The sequence below is a fragment of the Balaenoptera ricei genome, chromosome 15 (assembly GCF_028023285.1).
Source record: "Balaenoptera ricei isolate mBalRic1 chromosome 15, mBalRic1.hap2, whole genome shotgun sequence".
In the NCBI taxonomy this organism is placed as follows: Eukaryota; Metazoa; Chordata; class Mammalia; order Artiodactyla; family Balaenopteridae; genus Balaenoptera; species Balaenoptera ricei.
The window spans coordinates 60761647-60785820 of NC_082653.1; the positions used below are offsets into that span (position 1 = coordinate 60761647).

The window sequence follows — 24174 nt, forward strand, 5'->3', positions numbered from 1 at the left end:
GGACTCTTCTTTCTGTTGGTTCTATATCTATCATTTGCCTATACTACATTCCTTGATTGCTGTAGCTTTATACAAAGTCTTAAAATTGGGTAGTGTGCATCCTTCAAATTTTGCTTCTATTTCACGATGATTTTGGCTACAATACTTTTTTTTTGGCCTTTCCATATGAATTTTAGAATCAGCTAGTGTATATGTATAAAATATCCTGCTGGGATTTTTATTGGACTTGCATTCAATCTATAGATCAGTGTGTTGACATCTTAACTATTTTGAGTCTTACAGTCTGTGAACCTGGTATTTATTACGTCGACGTAGTTCTGTTTTGATATCTTGCATCAGTGTTTTACAGTTTTTAGCATACAGATCCTGCACGTTTTGTTGGATTTACACCTGTGTATTTCATCTTTTGGAACTATGATGAATGATTCTTTTTATAATATTGCTTTCTAATTGTTCATTGTTAATATATAGAAATACAGTTAATTTCCATATTTGACCTGGAAAAAGTCACTTATTTGTTCTAGGATTTTTTTTGTAGATTCTTGGAATTTTCTCTGAAGAAATCATGTCATCTGCCAGTGGGGACAGTTTAGTTTTCCCTTCATTCTGCATGCCCTTTAAAAAGAAACCTCATTTCACTGGTTAGAACCTCCAGTACTGTGCTGAATAGGAGAGCGAGGCAAGAGAGACTTCCTAGCTTGCTCTCAGTCCCATGGGGAAACCATTCGGTCTTTCACCACTAAGTATATGTTAAGCTGTAGGGTTGCTCTTGTTTTCTGTAAGTCTGACCTTACTCTTCATACCTTGTTTTTTCTAGTGTGCTAGTAAAGTGTGTTGATGGCATATTAAATTTTTTTTCTCCTAATTTCATTGTTCAGAAATAAGCCCTGTTAACATTGTGGTATATATATATTTCTTATGCAAACATATACATGTTTGCATAAGAAATATATATATATAAATATAATAAATATATATATATTTATAATATATAATAAATATATATATTTATAATTTATAATATATTTATATATAATAAATATACATGAGAGGTTACAGTAAATATACTTTCTTTGTACTCTGCCACATTCACGTAATGGTGTATTGTAAATGTTCATCTATGTTAATTAACATGCATATTCATCACAACTTCAGCAGCTTCATAGTGTCCTATTACTGGTGGATACACCATAATTTATCTCTTCACTCCCCCAGTGTCAGACATTTAATTTGTAACCAGTTTCTTTCTGGTAACATTCACAGCATCCTCATGTGTATGTTTTGAGCCTTTTGTTCCTTCTTATTTCCTGGGCATAGTTTCCTCGAAGTGGAGTTGTTGGGTCAAAAGGTATACAGTTCTTGAGGCTGTTGATTCATATTTGGAAAAAGCTTACCTCGGACCAACTGCCTACGTTTGTGAGATGTCTGCTGATGGGCAGCAGAGGCTGAGTAACCCTAGGACAGTTCCTGCACCTCTGAACAAAGCTTACTGATCAGGAGAATCCCGTTCACATTTGCACAGCAGTCTGACCAGCCGAGACATTCTGCAGACCCATGCTTATCCGCCCTCATTTCCCAATGGACTCTTTCAAGGCTTTAAGTTTTCAACTTTATCCAGTTCATTTAATTCCCTAAATTTATATGAACCCAGCGAGAGACTTTGGAGTTATAGGACATGGGTTGGAATCCCAGGTGTGTGTGTATGTTGTTTCACTCTGTGGGCCTCAGCTTTCCTATCTGCAAAATGGGCCCAGTTAAAACCAACCTTGTGAGGCGTTGTTGATGATCCACTGAGACCAAGTATGTGGCAGGGAGGAAGAAGGAGGGCACGGACTTGGAGATGCTTAAGTGCAAATCATGGCCGTGCCTTGTATAGCTGCGTGAATTTTTTGATCGACTGCTGAACCTCTCTGAGCATCAGTTCCTTCATCTGTATAATGAGAGTATAATAACTCTTGCAGAGTTGCCATGCAGGTTGAACGAGAGCACGTTGTGTCTGCAACACCTTGAACATTCAGAGCCCCACTCGGAGGCCGATACTCTCGTGTTGTGGGTAGAAAAGCGTATTTCCTGTTACACATGTAGGGAGCTTTTGAATGAGGCCCCGGTCTTACCCGTAGGAGGTCTTGGCACTGAACTGCTTCTCACTTCTTAACTCACACAGAGGGATTTCAAGGAGGTATAAACATCTCAAATGCCCACCTCTGCCACAGTCCATGTGGGCAGTGTTTTTCTAACATAGACGTGGTTCTTTTCCACTGAGATTTCTCTCCCGCTCATAGAGGGTTGTGCCCAAGGTGAAAATGCAGCATTTCACAAACTGTGAGGTTTGAGGAGTTAGTAGGTGGTCAGTGTACATAAATATATTAAAGGCTTGAGGAGCCCTGGGGAGGAGGGGGAGGGAGAGGGAACTTTCCTAATGTTGATTAGCGCCACCGTTTCCTAAACACATTTAACTCTACTCTCTCGTCCCTGTCTGAGAGCCGTTTGTCATCCCCGGGAATACAGTGTGGGAAGTACACTGTAAGAAAATATCTTCTCCTTATACCCCTATTTTATCTAAAGCAAAGATTCTCTTCCTCAGATCTGTCGCTGTGCAGTGCCTTCATGTGTACCACCTTCATATGTACCGCCCATGTTACTCATTCCTTAGTATTTGTCTTTCAGTCCACTCACTTTTGAAAGCCTTCACATTTCTTTCCAAAGGATTCTTTATATCACTGCCATTAATGGAAAATCGGTTTTTAAAAAATATACTGGAAGAAATGCTTAAGTGTTAAAATAGAAAAAGTTTTGTGAACCCCTTAAATGATCTCGGGCCTGTACCATGTTTGGGAGATTCTGTTTTAGTTCATTCTCTTGGCGTTTTTTCTCCTTTCATTGAACTGCGAGGGGGTTGGATCCCACTGCCCTTCAGAGTGGAAAGAACTGGATGGTTACTAAAGAGGCGGCGGGGAGGGCGTTTCTGCAGGTTTATCTTCCCTAGTGGGGTTGGACTCCCACGTGGTTGCCTGGGCCACGAAATAAAGACTGGACCCCATCCCCATCCCCCCTCGCCCCATGGCTTTCTCATCTTCAGCCTCGTAAAGCAGTCGCTGAGGGCATCCCCCATCCACATCCTCCTTTGAGGCAGATGTGGAAATTGCAGCTGAAAGGCTAAATCCCTGGGGAGAGCCCAGCTGTTGACAGATGGACCACCGACTGCTCTCAGAGGGTGAGATGTCTGCCAGCTGCACCTGGAGCACCAGTGACCGCCCTCGGGGTGAAGGTGGAGGAACTGGTTGAACCCTCAGGACCCCTGAGTGGCCCATTTCATTAGATGGTCTGAGCACTGACAGTTCCTTTTCAACAAAGCACCCCTTCCCCCAGCTTTTCTAGATGGTTTTCCAGATGGAGTGTTAGGATTTGATTAAAAGACTCTGTTGGTTGCAGAAAGAGCCAGGTGTCATGGGTGATCACCTGGGCTGTGTACGCGGAGAGCCGGGGAGGGGGACACCGCATGAAATGGAGAAGAGAGAGTTGCCCGAAGATCCGGCTCACGGGGCTGCAGCCATCTGTGCCGCCTCCCGCAGAGGTCTCATCCTCCCAGGCTCGCTTACTCGCAAGCAGCCAGTGTAGACGGGGTGGAGGTGGGTGGTGCCGCCCCCCAGAGGGGAGCAGGCGGAGGGGGGCCCTGCCCCATAGCAGCCTCGTCGCCCCTCTTAGCATTTTCTTTTAAGTGTACAATTTTAAAAGACTAGGCAATGAAAGTGTTCTTTTATTTTCAAACATTATTTTGTTATGGACAATTAGAGAACATAGCTGAACAAGAGCAACCAAAAAAATTAAAAGTCAGAGCCCTGTGACTTCACTCAGAGATGAGTCTGGTCAGTCCCACCTGTGTGCGTAGCCTCCCGGGCTCTGTGGCTCTCAGTTTACCACACGTGTGTACACACACACACACACACACACACACACACACACACACACACACACACACACACACACACACCCCGCCCCCGCATCCAGGCTCTGAAGCCGGACTGCCTGGGCCTGTGGTGGGTGCTGATGCGTCAGGGCCCTGGGCAGGGTTTGGTCCGCTCCGCTCACCTTGCCCCTCGCCTGTTCAGACCGACGGGCACCGTGATGTGACCTGTGCTGGGTTGAAGACCCCTGCTGGGATGAGCCTCAGCCACAGTCCCGATCTCGTTCGCACACTCGGAGGGTTTCTGAGGCCTTTCACAGTTAGGATGTGCTTAGCTATTGACCCATCCTGTTGTATCATGAGGTGGCAAATAAAATGGCATTCTTATTTGATCATCAGGAATGGTACATTCTGTATGGTTCCTCTGTCTACAAATTAAAGTCCTGTTGCTGGTTGCAAATTAGTTGTTCAGAGCCTGGGAATTATTTTCTTGGGCCATTAACATGTTATGTTTTTAAAAAATACCTTTTGGTGGAACAAGAACTCTCTGGTTGGCCACAGCTCCCACCCCGTAGACCCTCTTGTCTTATGCCTGGTTTGCGTAACTCATGGTCCTCGTCTGTCTGCCTGCTCTGCTCATCTGAGTCTGTATCCCATCTGCAGATTGGTATGACCATCAGTTAAAATACCAGGTGGACAGAACTACACACACGATGTGACCGTGTCGGAGTCCTGGATTTGCCATCAGACTGTAGTTACGGAAGATGTAATCATTGGGGGAGGCTGGGCCGAGGGTATACAGGACCTCTCAGTAATATCTTTCCAACTTTCTGTATCTATAATTACTTCAAAATAAAAATTAAAATGTAAAAGACCTCATCTTGCCTGGGGTCAGGAGCTAGCTGCCTCTTTGGGGCGGTCAGTGTACCCTCCAGGTGTTTGCGGTTGAGTCAGGAGCCGTTCTACTGACCTGAAAGTTCATTTCCCACAAAAGGCAAACAAGTTCATTGGCGCAGAGTTGGCCGAGATGAATTTTTATGGTTCCTAAAGGTGTCCGTCCGTGGTATATTCTCCACGACATCTCATCATTTTGTTGGAAATTGGATTTGTATTAAAGTTTTTGGTCTTTATCTGTTAGGTCTGATATTTAGAGAGTCGTAAGATGCTCTTAAAAGATGACTCCCAACCAGAAGAAAAGCAGCCACTTGAATATCTTAGTGCTGGCTACAGAGTTGAAGATGAACTAGGCCGCTGAGGGTGGGCCTGGATGGTGTGAGCAAACGAGCTGAGACCTGGCAGCCGGACACGGACACGACCCACCTGTCAGTCTGCCTGAATGAACCTGCCTCTTCTGCCTCTTGGACAACATTCTGCATGAACCGTTGTTAAATTAGGCCGCATAGAAATGCGCATCAGTTGCTTTCTCTCCCTTGTTTTAAGGTAATATGTGCCTGGAATTCACATGTGGGGATTAGGAGTAGGCTGGGAAGAATGACAAGATCCGGCTGAGGGGATCCAAGAAAACCACCTGTACCAGCATGCCCATCGGGGAGTGTTTTCCCTCCCACAAACCTTCTCAAGACATGTTAGTTGTTTAGCTTCAGACGTTCACTCTTCGTATCACAGAGAAAGTGCGGCCACGGATAGAAACATCTGTGACAGGCTGTCTAGGAGGAGGGCGATAATTAAGGGACTCCATGTTTTACTTTCTCTCAAGCTTCTGAGATGAATGCACAGATCTCAGGCGACACCTAAGTATACGGTAGTGTCTGCAGTTGGTACTTATGTTCTTTCTGACAAATACAGGGCAGAAAAGCAAAATACAAACAAAGTGCTGTCTCTGTGGGCTGAGGTACAGTCATATGCATCGAAGACAGACAGAACCTGTGATGGGCAGTCTGCAGTTTTTCCACTGAGCAAATGTGTGGCATATTCGTACCAAGGAATGGCATCTCCATCCATAAATAGATGGAGTCAGAAGCTTACCCTGGTGAATTGTTAAATGAGACAAGCCGTAGCAGAAAAATTTATAATAGGGTCTGGCTTCATAAAGTAAACTCTGTTTAAGTGTATCAGGTTTGTAGTGACTATGTGAGCATGGAGGAGGGGTGAAATGTGTGTACCAGGTTTTTAACGTTGGTTACCATGGGGAAGGATGAGTGTGACAGTAAACAAAGGAAAAAAGACTTCAAACAAAAAAATTTAGAAGAGTGTGAAAGGTGTTTCATCTGTGAATAATTATATACAGTGTGTGTATGTGTGTGTCTGTGTGTGTGTGCATGCCTAGAGAGAGAGCTGATAGGACAGATAGAAAAATGATAGTGGGGTTTATTTCAAGGTGTTGAATTTTTAGTGGATTTTTTACATTTCTTCTTAAATGTGTTCTGATTGTTTGAGTATTTTGCAATGAGCGTTTTATTTTTTATAATCATAAAAGACACCCAGTCTTAAAGCTCTTTTCTTTGTGAGGAAATATTCCAACATGTGTAAGAGCACACAGGCTCCAGACCTTGTTGGGGGAGGAGCAGGAACAGGAGATGTGGAAGAGGCACCTGTCTCTGGGGTAGCCAGTGAGAAACCAGTTCTGAATCCCAAAAGAGACAGAGAAGAGCTCTTCTGGGCCTCGGAGGCAGAGAGACTTGGGCTTGTGTCTGGGCCGTGTGCCTTACGTATGACCTTGGCATTGGCCATGTGACCTTTACCATGCCCCAGTTCCTCTCCTGCAAAATGAGGAGAATTCTACAGGGTTATTATGCCTGACATATCCTTAGGTACTTAACATTATTCAGTGTTACCATCGAATGAAGAATGGGTGAATGAATACACGTGTGCTTGATTCAGTGAGGTCACATATGTAAAGTCTGAGCTATGTGGGTAAACACTCAACAAATGGTAGTTTTCTCTCTGACCCTCATGTCCTGTTCCTCAGCCGGGGTACCTGGGGAGTGAATTTAGTAGCGTGGGGTCTTGTCATCGCCTGAGTTCCACGTTTCATTCTGCAGTCTTACATGGGGTGCCGCTGGAGTTGGTCAGCCGGTTCTCCTCATTATACCTCACTTTCCTCATCTGTAAAGTGTGTGTTGTGATAATATATATCTTGGAAGGATTAAATGAGATACATAAAGACTTCACGTGATGCCTGGCAAGTAGGAAGTTTTCAATACATGTAGTAGTTAATAAAAATACTGAGTGTTCCCCAAGTAAACAGTACCTAGTATGTGCTTCTGTAAATGGAGAGAATACTACAGGGTGCCTGGCACAGAATAGGCACCTAACAGATTGATTCAAATAGCCTGAGGGCAACACATGTCAGCATCCTGAATCTGTGGGCACCGCAACCAATTAATGCTTATTTCCATCACGAATGAACAGTTCTCGAAGGCATTCTGCAAACGTGCCTTTGCTAACATAGTCTTTTCCAGCCATGATCTCTAAAACAGAGAATATATTAATATTTATAAGATGCACATTGTGTATTTTTCTTTACACAGATTCTCCTCCTTCCTTGGGTCTAAGTTGCCAATTTTTAAATATATTTTTCTAACATTCTTGTACCTGCAGAGAAAACGAGGTGCTCAAAGTCCAACTGAAGAAATACGTAGGAGCTGTCCAGATGCTGAAAAGAGAAGGTCAAACAGCTGAAGGTGAGGGGCAGACGGAGCCTGGGTGGGGAGGGGGCTACACCTTTTCATCTTCATCGCCCCTGTGCCTGGCATAGCAGACACTCAGCATGGGATGAGTGCATGTGCAGATGAATTAGAAGAACGGGCCTGGTTAGGGTTCCAGAAAATCAATTAAATGGAAAACCCTGCTCTGTATTCTTGCTAAATGCATAATATTATAAGACTTACTTGCCAGATTATTAGCAATACTTGTATCAATTTGTGTACTTAGGGAGTTTTATGTCTAGAGTCTTGAAACATTTGCAAGGTAGTGAACCTTCAGCACGATTAAGTCACATCAGGCCAGGGGTGAAAGCAACAGAACGCCAGAGTGGCGGAGAATCAGAGCTATGGAGTTTGGCTGACCAGGCTCCAACCCCAGCTCTGGTTAAATTTCTTAATCTCTGTGTACCTCAGTTTTCTCATCTGTAGAATGGGGTTAGTTGACAGTGCCTACCTCATGAGGCAGTCCATGTAGACATCTTAGCATAATGCCTACATAAAGTGAGTACTGAGTAGATTTTAGCTATTATTATTAATACTCTTAATCAGAAATACAGGTAGATAGAAAAATGATCGTTTGACCAAGATCTCACTAAATAAAGTGGTGCTATATGCTTCCTCCCTGTGCAGTTTTCCTGCACTTTAACTGTCATGACTCTACTAAAATGTTTCTCAGGTCAGCCTGAAGAAGGGATAGTTAATTAACTTTGGCTCAAGGGTCTTGCAACCTTCGGCCAACTGACCATTACAAGATTTTCTTAAAAATGAGCTCTCAGAGCGTGGACATTTTAACAGAGGGGTGGATGTGCCACGCTCACAGGTCTTGGGAGTCAAGCAGACCTGGATTTGACTTCAGGTGCGCCCTCCATGACTTGACCTCCTGGAGTTACTTTGCCATCTGGAAGAGGAACCGCCACACCAATGTAAGAGGAAATCACACCAATGTCACGAGGGCTGTTGTGGGGATTTTTCCGAAACAATGACTGCAGAGCTTCTAGTATGGCACCCGGTGTATAGTTGGTGCTCAGTCAATGGTAGTTATTTTTCTGTGTCAGAGAGAGAGAGATAAGATTGGAGTCTGGATTTGGCTTGCGTAGCAATATCATAAAGACTTGAATTTTCTTTGGAGCTTTTGTACTTGATCAGGTTCAACATGTTGATTTTTTTTTTTTTGGATAACATACCTCGCCTCATTCCTGCTTGGTCTGTAACAGTTACCAGTCTGGGGGTTACTATTGCAGAGTTAATCGTGTCTTGCTGTGAGGGCTCATCACCCTTTTCATACAGATACTGCTCGTGTGTCCCGGAACCCATCTCATTACGTGGAGTTATGTCTGCCCTGGCCTTCTGCCTTTTCACTTCTTCTCATCTTTGTTCCCCCAGCACCTGGCTTTTACAGTCATTCATTCCATTCACTATATGTTTCGAATGAATAGTATATGTTTAGCCCTTTATCCTTTCCAAGCAAGTTCAAGTATATTCACCTTTGATTGAGTAACACTGTGATGAGTAGGTATTTTCCCTCTATTTAAAAAAAATTCATTATTGGAGGCTCAGGAGAGCTTAAGGGGGCTTGTCCATGGATCTGGGGTGGAAATGAACTTGGGTCATTTTCCTCCAAATCCCTCTTCTTTGCCTTATGAAGTTCTTAAACTAGTGTGCAGAGGCCTTTCCTGGGGCACCTATTAAATATGCTTCTTCTCAGGAGATCTGGGTTGAGGCTCTAGATTCACACGTCTAGATGCGTGACTCTCTTGCAGCTGATCCGTGGACCTCGCCATCATCTTTTGAGAAATCTACTCTCTACCCACACAGAGCTTTGATTTGATGCAGTAAGAAAATTAAACCAGGGGGTATGGGGAAGCACCGCTGGGCTTGCGTTTGGTTTAAAAACCACAATACTATAAAGTACATTTCTGAGTAGGAGCATTTTTGGAGTGAGTCCCCCCAAAACGGGTACACAGAACCTACAGCGTACAGAATGGTTTCTCACGGCAGCCAGAGTCCCTTTTCCTAAGACCCAGCCTGAATGCTCTGAGCCAAAGCTAGGTATGAGATAGCCCTTAAATGGAACAGAGCAGAGATAATGAAGCACATTTTGCTATTTCTTTGCTGTCCCTTACCCCTCCGTTTCTTACTGGGTCGTTTAAGACCATCTACCTTATCTGTGAGTCATCCTTAGTGGGAGGTCTTTATGAAAGCCCTCAGATGCAGGCACATACTGACCGATGCCCTGCGTTTGCTTGTTTAAGTCCTGCAGTTTATTCCTTCTTCCACTTAAGTAATATTCGTGAGCACCAGCTGTATGCCAGGCACTAGGAAGCAGCCTCATTAAAAGGCATGCTTTCAAAAACTGCACTCTGGCCTTTCCAGAGCTTTTACCTAATTTTTAAGTGTGTCATCTACTACTCAAAGGAATTGGGACTCATTCCTCAACCCCAGCCAGATGCTGACTCAGTTTGTTGAAGACTATTGAGTATGTGCCCTGGCCAGGTTGGGGTGCCTTGGGGTGCCCTTGTCAGGCTTTGGTAGCTGGGGATGTCCTGGCCAGGCTAGGGGGGGCTTGGGGTTTCTGGGGAGTTGGCGGAGCAGGGGCAGGGAGAGGTTGGAGAGGGGGAGTCCTTTCTTCCTGATCCATGATTTCCTTGGCTCCTGATGTCAGGTGGACATAGAGATGTGTACTAGCTTCCCAAATTCTAGCTGGGAATTCAGGATGCATTTTCCACAAAAGAAACCTTTCAGTTTGAGGATATAAAGATTCTTCTGTCTTTTGGACGACAAATGGTTTATGAAACTGAGCTCATCAGTAGGGAAAAGAGTGAAAAGTCATTTAAGCCCCAAATGCCTTCAGGGTTGAATAGATGGCTGAGGGCTATATTGGGATCATTATAGTCATAGTTGTTGTGGGAAGTGCCTTCAGGATTAAGGAAAAAAAATCAACTTAAAATGGACCTTTAGAATAGATTGTTGACAAACTTTAAGAGGTTAGTAGGTAACTTTGTTTCAGTTCTGAGGTTATAATTAATCATGGCTATTCTTTCCCCCCAAATTCTCTATGAAACACCGATGTAGGAATCAGACAAAAAGTGATCAAAATAACATTTTTATTACTGTCAGTTGATTGGAAACTCCAGCTTGACCTGAAGCCAGACTCACACTCCCCAGTACATTGCCTCCCAGGTGTAGACCTAGGGACCCCCACTGTGAGGCATTGTTGGATCTGCAGAATTACACTCACCCAGTGGGGACCAAGAGGGAAGACAGTCCCTGGAGGTGTTTCCCTTTTTAATACATCATCTCCATTTGATTGAGGATCTCACCAGTGAGGTAGGAGGTGGGGAGTGAGGCCCAGAGCGTATTATGACGGATGTCACCCCATGGAAACATGGCCCAAGGTGGGGGCCCTTCGCTGAGAGCTGTGATGACCGCAGCTTCTGGTGCCTCCTGAGGGAGAGGCCAGGGCAGTGGGGCTGGGGCAGGAGTGTGGGTCAGTGAGTGGGCACCTCCTCCATTACACCTGTCCATCTGGAGAAAGGCTGTGTCAGTGGAAGGAAGGCTTATTTCACCCGTAGCTGCGACCGTTCTCCAAGGGGGTCACTTCATCCTAGTCCCTGTACATGTCCCCGTGAGAAAGGTAGTCACGGCCAAACCGTTTGGGAAACACTGTGCATTCTGCATTCTTCTTGCACGTCCTGATGGATGTTAGTGAATGAATGACTTCTGTGCCAAAGACACTGAGCACTGCCCGGGGCTGCTGACTTAGAGGCCATGTAACTTTCTGTGCCTCAATTTCTTCCTCTGTAAAACAGGAATTGTAATAGTACCTTCCTCACAGGGTTCTGGGGGAAGATGAGATAGATTAGTATATGGAAAGCATTTAGAATAATGTCTGATATGTAGTAGCCACTCAATAAATGTTATTATTATTATTACTATTTTTACTATCTCACTTTACCTCTCATGGCCCCTTGGAACAATTGTAAAATTAAGATTTATTAAAATAGTATATACTTCATAGGTTGTTGTTGTGAGGATTAGCTGTTAAGAGATGTAATTCAGATAACATACTGGGATCTAGAAAATGCTGTGGTGGACAGAATGTTGGTCCTCCAAAGATGTCCATGTCCTGATCCCCAGAATCTGTGAATATACCCCCTTACATGGCAAAAGGGACTTTTCGGATGTGATTAATTTAAGGATCTTGACATGGAGAGATTATCCTGGTTTACCCACATGGCCCCAGTGTAATCACAAGGGCCCTTATAAGAGAAAGGCAGGAGGGTTGGAGACGGAGAAGGAGTGACAACAGGAGCAGAGGTAGGAGAGATGCACTTTGAAGATAAAGGACGGGCCACAAGCCAGGGAATGCGGGCATCCTCCAGGAACTGGAAAAGACAAGGAAACAGGTTCTCCCCTACAGCCTCTAGAAGGAATGCAGTCCTGCTGACACCTTGAGTCTAGCTTATAGGACCCATTTGAGCCTTCTGACCCCCTGAACTTCAAGATAGTAAATTTGTGTTATTTTAAGCCACTAAGTTTGTGGTAACTTGGTACAGCAGCCATAGGGAGCTCATATAAATATTCAGTTAAGTTGAGGTATTGCCTTAATCATTGATGGACATGGGGATCATCTAATCATCTTATGGAGCTTGTGGTGGGAGGTTGATGTCTTAAAGGTTGGTTTTCTTTTTTTTTTTTTTTTTTTTTTTTTAATTTATTTATTTATTTTTGGGTGTGTTGGGTCTTCGTTTCTGTGCGAGGGCTTTCTCCAGTTCCAGTGAGCGGGGTCCACTCTTCATCGCGGTGCGCGGGCCTCACACTATCGCGGCCTCTCTTGTTGCGGAGCACGGGCTCCAGACGCGCAGGCTCAGTAGCTGTGGCTCACGGGCCCAGTTGCTCCGCGGCATGTGGGATCTTCCCAGACCAGGGCTCGAACCCGTGTCCCCTGCATTGGCAGGCAGACTCTCAACCACTGCGCCACCAGGGAAGCCCAAAGGTTGGTTTTCTTGGTCAAAGGTCACCTGGTGGACAAACTTGGGACCTCAAGGGAGAGCTGTGGTCTTTGATTTGCAGCCACATCTGGGACAGGAAAGCCCACCACCCCTCTGCCACACCCCTTTGTGCAAGGTGTGTTTGGCCAAGACAGGGAAGTCCTTGTCCCAGGCCACACTCACCCCACCTGGGGGTCACTCGTGTCAGCCCTGGTGGATGATTCCTGTCACCAGCCAGCTCTGGACATTGGAGACGAAGCCTCCAGAGCTGTAGGGTTGTGGCCTTACTGTCCGGTGGACCCTAGGTGTTACTCTTTGGGTGTGGTCATTGTTGCATGCGCAGCTGGGGAGTCTGGGTTCTCTGAGTGTCCCACGGCGGGGGTGGGGCTATTCTCATGAATGCTTTGCTGCATGTTGGGCTTCTCCCAGGCTCTCCCAAGGAGCATTTGCCTGTGAGTTGGAGCTTGCTCTCTGTATTAAGGAAAAGGTTCTCCTACCAGGGGCAGCCGAACGTGGGATTCCGGAAGTGCATGAGTCTGCCCTCGTCACACGGCTCGGGTTGCCTCTCCCGTCTGCCTGTGCACGGTGGACATCTGCGGCCTCGCGGTGTCAGGTCCCACGTGCTCCAGTTTTCATCAGACCAGCGTCCTCGCTCAGGGTCAGCCCAGTGAGGTAGGTGAGGCTCTACCCTCCGTTCTGCACTTGACCTCAGCTGACTGGTTCCAGCTGGGTCTCAGGACTCTACTAGGCTGTCAAGAGTTCTTTCTTTCCTGTTGGGCCTGGAAGGCTGGGGCCACTGTGGTTACCTTGTCTCCAGGTGGAGCCTGGGCGTGAAGCCGTCACACGGAGAGAGAAGCTGGGCCGAGAGGCAGAGAGGAATCGGGGGCCGATTGTGTCCTTCGAGCCCCTGAATCCGGCAGTGCCTGATGTGACTGTTCAGCCCTGAACGTACTGTTAACAAGAGCAGTAATTCACCAACCTCCCCTGCCCCTGTTTTCGAGCTTGAGTTGGGTTTCCATAGCTTGTATGCTCCACGGCAAAAAATTAGCTCTTTACTGGGTGCAGAGTCCATTCCGTCTTCATGAAGCACTGTTATTTCTCTGGAGTCTTTCCCAGTCCACAGTGTCTGTCTCCGTGGTGTGAGGCCCTTCCTCCCGCTGCCCTCCGTCTCACTAGGTCCACTCCACTGGCATCACCTGTCCTGGCCACCGCAGTCCTGTTCCGTGGTGATGGATTTTAACACTGCAAGTGCTTGTCGGCATTGCCATTTAATTCATCTGCCGTAGGCTCAGGGGCAGAGGGAGAAGAAATGGCCTGTTGCTGGTGGCAATCAGAGTAATCGGCAGCGAGGGTAGGAGATCCAGTGGGAGGAACTTGACAGATGAGGAAGGCTTGGGAACAATTTCAAAAGTTTACTCTAAGAAACAAAAGAAATAAAACAAAAAAAGGAAGTCATCAGCCTCTCTCCCGTGTCATGTCTCTGCCTGCGTGTGGCATGCCCACTGATGCCCGCTCCACTGCTGCATGTGCTTCATGCCCTCCCCGGGGTCTCAGTTTCCGTGGGCTCCCAGAAAGTGGGGTGGGACAGTTGAGAAGCCTAATTCTGTGAAGATGGACGGTCATGGGCGAGAGGATTCCTGGAGCTGGCATGTTTCAAGGGTGCGTGCGGTGCTGTGTACCCTTTTATCCTTCAGCCTCAATCACTGCAGGTGTTGGCGCCTCCCCTTGGGTGGCCGCATGTTCTTGCCCCCTGTGTGCACAGAGGTGGAGATGTCTTTGTTTGAGGCAGGCTGCTTTGGTTGCGAGGAAAGCAAGGTCATGAGTCTTGTGTGTATGTGTCTGTGTCTGGTTCTAGTGGGATAAGCGTGGGGCCTCGTGGAAACGCTGATAAGATCTCATCACTCTGCTGTTTAAAACTCAGTCCAGACTTTCTGACCATGGCTTGCGGTACTTGGTGTGATCTGGCTCTTCCCTACTTTCCAGCCCCACCCCCCCTCACCCTCTTGTTCCCTCTCTCGGCCCCGGCCACACTGGGCTTGACTAAGTAATACATCAGGGCCTTTGCACTTGCTGTCCTTCTGCTGGAAAGCTTCTCCCTCAATCTCTGAATGGCTGATTCTGCCTTGTCAGGCAGTTTCTGTTCAGATGTCACCTCCTCTGACCTCCCTGCCTCTCCTTCCTTCTTTGTTCCGTTAGTTCCTTTATCTTCATCACAGCGCCTTTACCAGTACCTCACAGTATCTGGTGGTTTATTGCCTTCCTTGTTCGCTGTCTGTGTTCCACCCTGCAGTGTACAGTCCACAGGAGCAGGGGCCTTGCCTGTTGTTCTTCCCTGCTGTGTTCACGGTGCCTGGCACAGTGCTTGAACCAAGGGATGTGCGCCATAAAGATTTATAACACGAATGAACAGAAATCCAAGAGGAGCTATTGTAGGACCTGGCCTCCTGGCATTTAGGTGATTGAAAACCCACGGCAGCCAGGGAGAGCTCAGCAGTGGGCGAGGTCACGGGTCTTCATTCTAGGGCTACAGATAATGTGCTGTACCCTGTGTAACCACTTCCTTCAGTTGTGCCTCTAACCAGATTCTTCTGATCATATATAGTTTTGGCTCCTTGTGACTACAGTTAGCACATGACTTTGACTCTTCCAGGGTTTCATCATTCAGAGCTCTTTTGATTCCAAGAGTCATAAAGTCCAATTCAATCTGTTTTAAATGAAAACAATGGAAGTCCAGGAGTGCCTGTCTTCAGGAATGGCTTGATCCAGGGGCTCAAACAGTATCATTAGGAGGTTTTTTTGTTTTTGATTTTTTTCATTTCTCAACTCTGTCTCCCTTCCCCCTCGCCCCCAAATATTGGCAGCGTGGTGCTGGTGAATGTTTAACAGCTAGCTCTCTAAGGGAAGAAGGCTCTGATTTAAAGTGCTTGCTGATGTCCATGGTGGTGGTGCTCCATTGTGGCTGATTGCAAGCTGTCAACACGATGTCACTGAATGCAGAGTTGGGAAGAGGTACATGCACCGGGCTCCTGTGAGCTGGTGTGCCCCAGCTTTACACCCGCCCCCCTTCATGTGTTGGGTCCATTTTCAGGCAGGTGTTCCTATGCTGGCAGAAAGCTGCCAGCAGCTCTTGGTTTAATCTTCCCAGCAACCCAACTGAAGAGAGAGCTCTTCCCCACTAGTTTCCTTATAAACCACTCTCCCATCTTCCCCCACGAGGAGCAGTGCTCCTCAATCTTGGCTCCATATTCAGTCACCTGGGGAGTTTAAAAAAATCCCAGTGCTTGGCCACTTGGAACCACTGCCTTCAAATTGATGAAGTGATGTGTGCTAATGTGCTTCAAATGTGTCAGTTACTCCTTGATTCTTGGCCTGTGGTAGATATCTTGAATCTCACTGACACAGGAAATTAATCGTTACAGTCATCCACCTCTAAAGTGGATGAGCCAAAATTCCTACCCAGATGTATGCCAAGTCCATGCTTCCCCCAGCGCCCTAAGTTGATTCTCCCGGAAATGTTCTAGGTGATAAGATACGCTGCATCACTCTGGGCCTCAGAGGTGGTGTGTGACAGTTGGCCGAGAGGTGCTTGTCTGTAGGGGCAGCCTCTGCCTGGGATGCCTGGCTTGATTGGTTAGACTCTGCCCCTTAACTTTATCCTGAGAAAAACCCACTCTATGCCCCTGTCTTCAGTGGGTGACCAAAACCCGGTCATGGACCACATGGGGAGCCGGGCCAGAGCATGAGGTGCTTGGAACTGGACATCAGCTGGGGACAAACAGAAGCTCTGGCTCACCACCTCTCAGTAGCAGTGGTGTGTGTGGACCAGGCGTCCTGTAGACATTTTCTTCTTCCTCAGTGAAGGCTCCTCCTTCCACGGTAAAGAGAAGCCTTTGCCTTGAGAAGGAGCACGGAGAAGGCGATAGCAGGGCTTGGAGGCAAAAGGCAGGCACACATTTTCCCGTTGGGGGGAATCTGGGTTGAACCTCAGCCCTATCATCTAACCAGCTCCGAAGTCTTGGAATGAGTTTTAATCTTAGAGCTTCAGTGTTTTTATTTGAACAGAGAGATAATAGTGTTGACTTCCTAGCATTATTTGAAGTATAAAAGAGATGACATATGTGAGGTACCAGGCATTTGTTGACATTATGTTGGATTGGAGATGCATTTTGAAGGGCGTCCAGGCTGTGGAAGGTCAGGGACCGTTAGCAGAACACCTGTACATTAATTTCTGAAAGTGGGTGAATAATTATGGTGATAATTGTAGAGTAAACCTCTTTGAAAGCTTTGTAGTCCATTAGGCTGGTAGAACAATATTTGTGTGATTAGCCAGTTTCCTGACCTTTAAATAAAAATCCGAACAGGTAGCCCCAGTACCTGGCCCTTGCTAAGCACTCGGTACTGCCAGCACCAGGAAGGTGCTCCAGGGACAGTGGCCAAAGCTTTGATATTTTAAAATCAGGGCTTGCTGGAGAAGTCCAGGGAGTAATGTACCCATCACCCAATGTACTCACCACCCAGGTATAACAGATAGATTTCCATATTGATTGCAGATTAATGAAAAGACTTAAAAGTTGCAAGTGCAGTTGAGGGTGTCCTTACTGACTGCATGCACAGATGTTTCCAGATTAATTCTGATGGCCCAGCTTGGGTGGCAGGCCTCACTTAAACGAATTCTGGGGACTTGGGTGGCATGGGCGGCGGGGAGGGTTAGAACTCTGATAGGCCTAGCCATGGTCACATGCCCTTTCCTGGAAGGGAGGGCATAAGGTGGGAGCAGCCCCATCCAAACATTCTGAATTGAGAGTGCCGAGGGGCAGGCCCCCAGAAATAAGGGATGAATTCTGACAAGAGAGGATTTTGGGAGCAAAAACAGATGATCTTGCATCTGGAGTGATGTGGGAAATGGGGGTAATGCCAAAATTTTTATGTAGGAGGGGTTTGGTGGTTTTGTTGGAAAGGGGGTTTGGAGGCATTGTTTTGCTCTGTCTTATTGAATTTGTATGTTTCTTTGGGATAGTGTATCAGGTAGAACTAGATTTGGCTGCATAAAAAAAAGAAACCTAAACAACACTGACTTCCATAAAATTTTTCTCTTATCCCACACAAGTCTAGAAGTAAGTAGTCTAGTCCAAGGCTAGTGTGATGATTCCATAGCGGTTGGGAACTCAGGCTGCTGTTTTCTTTTTGCTCTACCATCCTCAGTACATGGCTTTTTATCTTCATGATTGCCTCATGGTATCTATCAATGTATTATGGCTAGTGCTCCAGCCATCACATCTGTATCTCAGGCAGATAGATGCAGAAGTGGGAAGGGAAGAGAGTGCATTTCACAGCTGAATTCTATAAGGATTTCAAACTTTAAGGATCATAAGCTATCTTTAAGCAGCTTTCGCCCCAAATGACTTCTGCTTAATGCTGTTGGGCCTCCCCTAATTGTGGGGAAAGCTGGGAAACATGCTTGCTTAACTGGCACATAGGGAAGGAGGGACAGTGGATATCGGGTAGGCAGCCCGCGGTCCTTGCCCCAGGTGGCGTTGAGGAAGGTGAGGCTGATGACAGTTCTGCTGGGGTGGGTGGAGGAGGATGTTTCTGAAGTCCCCCCATGCCACCCCTTAGTGCCATCACTACTGGGAAAAGCTTCCTCAACGATACAGGGTCATAGCTGCAAGAGGATCCATTCCCTGCTTCTAGAAGTGGCCCATGTCTCTCTGGAGACCTCCATACGAGATAATGTTTTATTTGCTCCACCTGATTTTATCCCCTGCAGGATGCTTTCCTCTCGTAAATCATTGCAAAAACAATTGCCTGAAAACACCAAGTATCGATTCATGATTTATGTTCATTTCCTTTTTATTGTTCGGTAGAAAACACTGGCCCAGAAACAGAACCGGAGTACTTGGAGTGCTTCAGCTCCCTCCTTAGAGGACTAGGCCAGACATAACACTTATCGTTGTCATTGTGACTTTTTAGGGCTGTCTCGGCGTTGTGATTCTCATCCTGCAGTTTTTCAATCAGTGTCTCCTTTGGTGTTCAGCTCCTCCCCTTCCTGGAAGCTGACAGGTGGCTTGTTTTGTTAAATGCCACTTTGGTTCTGAAAACTGCTCTGTTTTAAGTTTCTAATTACAGTTTTCATCAGGCAACTGGTCATTTTGCTTGGCTTGAGTGGGTAATGATGCTTCTACCTCGGCAGAGAGTGACTTGTCTAAATGTTTTCTTTTTTCTTGGACTGAATAGAAAAATAGACATCCTAGAAAGAGATAAAGCCCACCTCTTGGTCTGGGGTTATTTCACTGGTTTATGGCCTCAATTTCATTCTTTGCGTTTCAGGAGAAATACACTCCTTCCTCACCCCTCTCTGCGGAATGCCTTCTCACCCTGGTACCTTCTGTTCATTCAATATAGAATATTCCTTCTTCCTTCCCAGGATACCTCCTAGTCACAGATATCATTGCTCCAGGAAGCCTAAATGATGTCCTCACCATCATTTCCCCTAGTTGGTCACTCCCAGATCTGTAGTACTGCTGCCTAATTTGTGCTTTAAAATTTTAATTTCTTCCTTTCTTTAGTGACATATTCCATAAACATTTACCAGGATATAAGCTCTGTGACAGTGGGGACTGACTTGGTTTTGATACTGTTGTGCACTCAGCTTCTGAAACAGTTTCCATACCCCTGGTAAGTGATCAGTAGATGTTTGATGAGTGATGGACTGACTGACTTACTGAGTTTAAATGCTAATAATAACTCGTGTGGGTTAAGCACCATATGCCAGGTCCTGTGCTAACTGCTTAAGAGGCCACCTTCCTGTGAGGTGGGTACTCTATATCATCCTCACTTTGCAGGTGGGGAAACTGAGGTCAAGAAAGGTCAGAGAGAGAGTATAGGGGAGTCAAACTGTCTACATTAAAGTCCTTCCCATGTACTGTGTTAGATTGTTGTTATTACCACGGTCATGGTCAAGTGCTCTGCCCAAGGCACACAGCTGGTGGGTGGGGGGCCGGATCACTGAGGCCCCGAAACAGAAGTGAATGACACACAGTGTCTGCCCCTCTGGAGGTCACAGATGGGCGTGAGTGGGTGGGTCCAGTAACCTGGGCTCTAGGAGAGGGGGGTGCCTGGTCTTTCCAGTCCCAGTTTTCTCCCAGGCAGCTAAGTTGGTGGGCAGAGCAGGCGAGGATGTGGATGCTGAGCCATGTGATGTGCTGCTTGGATGCCCTTGACCTGAGTTCCTGGGAGGCATTCTGGGTCCGTGCTGTGCTCCCCATTACCTTTCCATTTCTGACTTAGAGTCTGTTTCTGAGGCCCAGCCCCTCCAAAACAAAACAAAACAAAACAAAACAAAAAAACCAAAAAAAAAAACCCTCCTCTACCAGGTGGAGCCAATTAGGCCAAGCTCGGCTCTACCTTTAATTACTTTTGCCCTCATTTGCATCTGGTTTGTCTCATTATAATGCCATTAGCAGGGTGGCAACCAGGAATGGTGCGCACACAGTTTTGAGGCCTTGCTTCTGTGGTCTTGGCTTCCTTCTGAGTAAAATGAAGGATATGGAATAGACACAAGCACACATATACCCCTGGGCCAGAAGCAGCCTGCTGAACTCACCAGGCTTGCCTGAAAATTGTCTTTAGCAACTTGATTGTGGAATAACAATTTGTGTTTTCTTTCCTTGTTAAAAAATGAAGCCATATTCATTATAGAGAACTTAAAAAGAGAGACAAGCAAAAAAGGAGAAAATAAAAATCACACATCCTCAAGCGTTGTTAATATTTTGGAGTATATCCTTCCAGATGGGTATAGCGCTATGCACTGTGAACGCTCTTGGGATAAACACATCTTGCCTGAAAAGTCTGGGCATCCCTTACCCCCCTAATTGACACAGGGACTTCATGGGCTAAGAAGAAAACTGATGGCATTAAAAAAAAACACACCAATAACAAATAATTGGTAGGGATTTTAACAGTAAAATCAGGCAGTGATATAAAATGACTGTAAATTATGCCAAGATCCTGTCAGTAACCAGTCACATGTGTGCCAAGATGACAGGAAGTGGGGTTTGATGGGCATGCAAGCTGGTTACTGCTGTCTTGCCTCCTTCCTTACCTCTTTTCCAGAGGAAAGCAGGACAACATTCATGAAGGCTGCCCATCGTGCGTTAGAGCATGAAGGTGTCGTCCATGGGTTTGTCCCAGAAGGTTCTAGCTCTGCCCCTTGCCAGCAATGTTACCTTGGGCAGATAACCTGGCCTTTTTTGTGTGTTTTATCTTTTTCCTTTCTGTATGTTTATTTTTTGGATAGTTTCTGTTGCTAAGCCTTGAAGTACACTAATCTTTCTTCTGCATTTAGCTCATGACACTTCACGGTGGCCGTACCTGGTTGCAAGGGATGCTGGGAAACATAGTCTCTTCGTTTTGTGCCCAGACGTCCAAGTGCCCAGCAAATATTGGTGTTTTTCTTACGACAGAAGAAACACTGGCTATTAGGGGATACTTGCCATTTTTGCCACACATGTGAATTAATTGCTACTCTGCCTTTGATGAGCAGGTGGGCGCAAAGTGCTAGCTTTCTGGGCAATGGCAGTAATGGGGTCAGTTTCAGTGGCGAAATGGCGAGAGGTAAAATGTGAAAGATGGTCTCCGCTCAGCACTTGGAAGCTCTCCCCCTGTTTGGGTGAAACAGGGGTCATCCTCCTCTTCATGTTTCAGAAGTAAGGTAGCCAGTTGCTTTGTGTCACATGCCTATTTCCCCTGTGAATCGAGGGTGCCCTCATGGCATGAAGGATTAGATTTACCATGATCGTACTGATCAGCTAGGTCAGCGCCAAGAGAATTTGATGAAACTAGAATTGAGACCCAGGTCCAAATCTTGGCTTAATGCTCTTCATGTTATTTCCAGATGGCATAAACTCACCTGCGCCATCTGTGAGGCACGGGTAGTAACTAACTGGCTCAGTTAACAGTGGATCCCAGGTTCAGGAGATCGAGTTTTAAACTGCTCTTTCTACATCGTTTAGTCTCCCATAGGGAGAGGAAAATCAACTTTACAGTATTTTCTTGGTTTCCCATGACTTATCATACTTTCTACCTTCCTTGGATAATTTCTATCTGGAGAGTACGACAGTTGGCATTCAATTAAATATGAATTATAGAAGGTCTCTTCTGTTACTTGCAACGATAAAAAATATTGGTTTAATATATTAGAATTGATGTCAGTGAAAGCAATCACTTCATAGCTTGTTTTTCATACATTGTTTTTTTATAATTGAGTATTTTATTGGAATTTAAAAAATGAGTTCTATGTATTTTTTTTAATAACAATCCCAATAATACAGAGACGTATAAAGGAGTTAATCTCCCTTAATGCTCCCCACGTTAGAAAACCAGGGTAAATTGATATATGTGAACTTAGGCAAATCTGTATTCTGCAAACGTAAGTATACCTGTTCTACCTATTCCATTTTTTTCCCCTCAAAAATGGGATTACAGTCTCTATCAGGGGTTGGCAAACCATGGCCCATGGGCATGCCATTGGTTTTTGTAAATAAAGTTTTATTGGAACACAGCCACATCCATTTGTTATGTATTGTCTGTGTGCTTTATCTATACAATGGAGGAGTTGAGTGGTTCCAACAGAGACACATGGCCTGAAAAACTGAAAACCACCTAGCCCTTTAAAGAAAGTTTGCTGACCCCCAATCTGACCTACTTTGGCTTTCTCAGGTAACAGCATATCACTGAACAGTCATGAATCTTCCTCCAGATCAATAGATACAGATCTAAGTCATTCTTTTTAATATCTGCATATCAGAGTTGATCATGTGACTGTCCTGTGATTGTTAAAATCATTCCCTCATAGATGGTATTTAGTTTGATTCCAGGTTTTTGCCATCACAGTGTTTCATAAACCCCTATATACATGTATTCTTATATCCTGGGCCGCTTCATTTACGTGGGAAAGATTTACAGAAGTACGGTCGCTGAGGGAAAGCATGGGTTCTGTGCCCATCAGTTGCCTTTTAGTTTGAAACCAACATGTCATGTCATCAAATGTTCTCCATGATCTGACACCATTTTTTGGGGATCTGACATCTTTTTTTGGGATCTGACATTTTTTAAAAAAGTGATTTTCAATCCCTTTTGACTCTGGCTCACAGTAAGAAATAGGCTTTTGAAGCACACACTTTCAAGTATGTATGTAATTGAGACACAACCTTCCTGGAATAATACTTAACCTTTACTACGGGCAAAACATTCTCATGTTTTGTATCCTGTTCTACTCCATGTTAACAAACATCAGTTGTGACTCACTGAATTATTTTCACCACCCTACAAAAGGGACACAACCTGTGGTTTGAGAAACACCATTTTCTAGAAAGGGATAATATTCTGGAATCTTGTAATCTAGTTAAGTTTGATATTTTATCTGTTGGTCAAGGCCATTCCTCCTCCTTCCCTTCCTTATTTAAGGTAAAAACATTATTCTTCTTAATGAAAATTCATATATATTTTAATGCATAATGTCTTTATAGTGCAAGGTGGGATACAGACCAGTTTCCTTTGGAAATGGGAGTTGTGCTTTGGTTTTCGTGTGTTTCCCGGGAGAGACTGAATACTGGGGCTTTGCCACCATGCAGTGTGGACATACCTGTTAGCCAAGCCACCTCACAGGTGATTTGTCCTCTCTTGGGTCTAGCCCGGTTGCTCATACGTTGATCCTGACCACTCCCTGACCCCAGTGTTCACACACATCACCACCCCCCGCTCAGCCTCAACTCCCACTCTGTCCTCTGCTGAGTGCTCTGCAGACTTTGGCCTTGACCAGCCATGAAAACTGTGATTCTGCTATTCCCTCTGGGTCTGTTGAGGCCTGTAGCCTTATTTTAGTAATAGAACTTTTTTCCCCTTTGGCAAACAATGAAGCCAACTGAAGCCAACAAGAAAGGGTATTATCTCACAGAACTTCTTCGGGTGCAGGTCTGGCTGGATCCAGATGCACAGGCAGTTTACCAGGAAGATTTATCTCTCTTCCCCTTTGTCCTGCTTCAGGTTCTGGTAGGTTTGTTTTATTTTCAGACAGCTTATCTTTCCTGGAGAGAGGAAGAGGTAAGATAGAAGCTGGAGAGACAGGGAAGGGTCAGAGCAAGGATCACTCCGTGTGACCTGCAGAGAGGCTTGGGTTTTATCCTCAGGCTGGGGAACCTGGTGAAAAATTTGAAGTGGGAAGTGACATGAGTCAATTTGCATGTTTCCTCCCCTCACACGAAGATCTGCCCCATGTGTCGTATTGTTCTGTGTACGTCAGAAGCTGGATTCTGCCTTTAGAGGGATGGTTACTTTCAGATGCCTAAAATATTTTTTTCCTTTTTTGAAATTTCTGACATTGTTTGAATTTAATGATTCATATTACGAATTATTCATGAAAATGATCTTTTAAGCTTCTTATAATAGCTGAAATTATCCTTCATTAGATACTGACAGTTCCTGTGATGGGTGTAATTATAAAAAAAAATATTCTTAGGCTAGTTATATTCTGCAGTGTTAAAATTACGCAAATGAGCAAGGGATAAGAATAGAAGCTGAGTAGGATGGTCAGATTTTATGGGAGGGGGGAGGTGGC

The 24174-nt window shown here is 45.4% G+C and overlaps 1 protein-coding gene across 6 annotated transcripts in view; it reads left to right on the top strand.

The window, feature by feature from the left end:
* SNX29 (sorting nexin 29) overlaps positions 1-24174 on the top strand; it is a 557678-nt gene that overhangs the window by 197558 nt on the left and 335946 nt on the right. For all 6 annotated transcript variants that reach the window (XR_009497586.1, XR_009497587.1, XM_059896907.1 and 3 more), the window contains one exon: positions 7466-7548. Coding sequence is in view for 4 of the 6 variants with exons in the window: in XM_059896907.1 (XP_059752890.1) it covers positions 7466-7548 (83 nt within the window). In the remaining 2 variants the exon portion in view is untranslated. The remainder of the gene's footprint in view (positions 1-7465; positions 7549-24174) is intronic.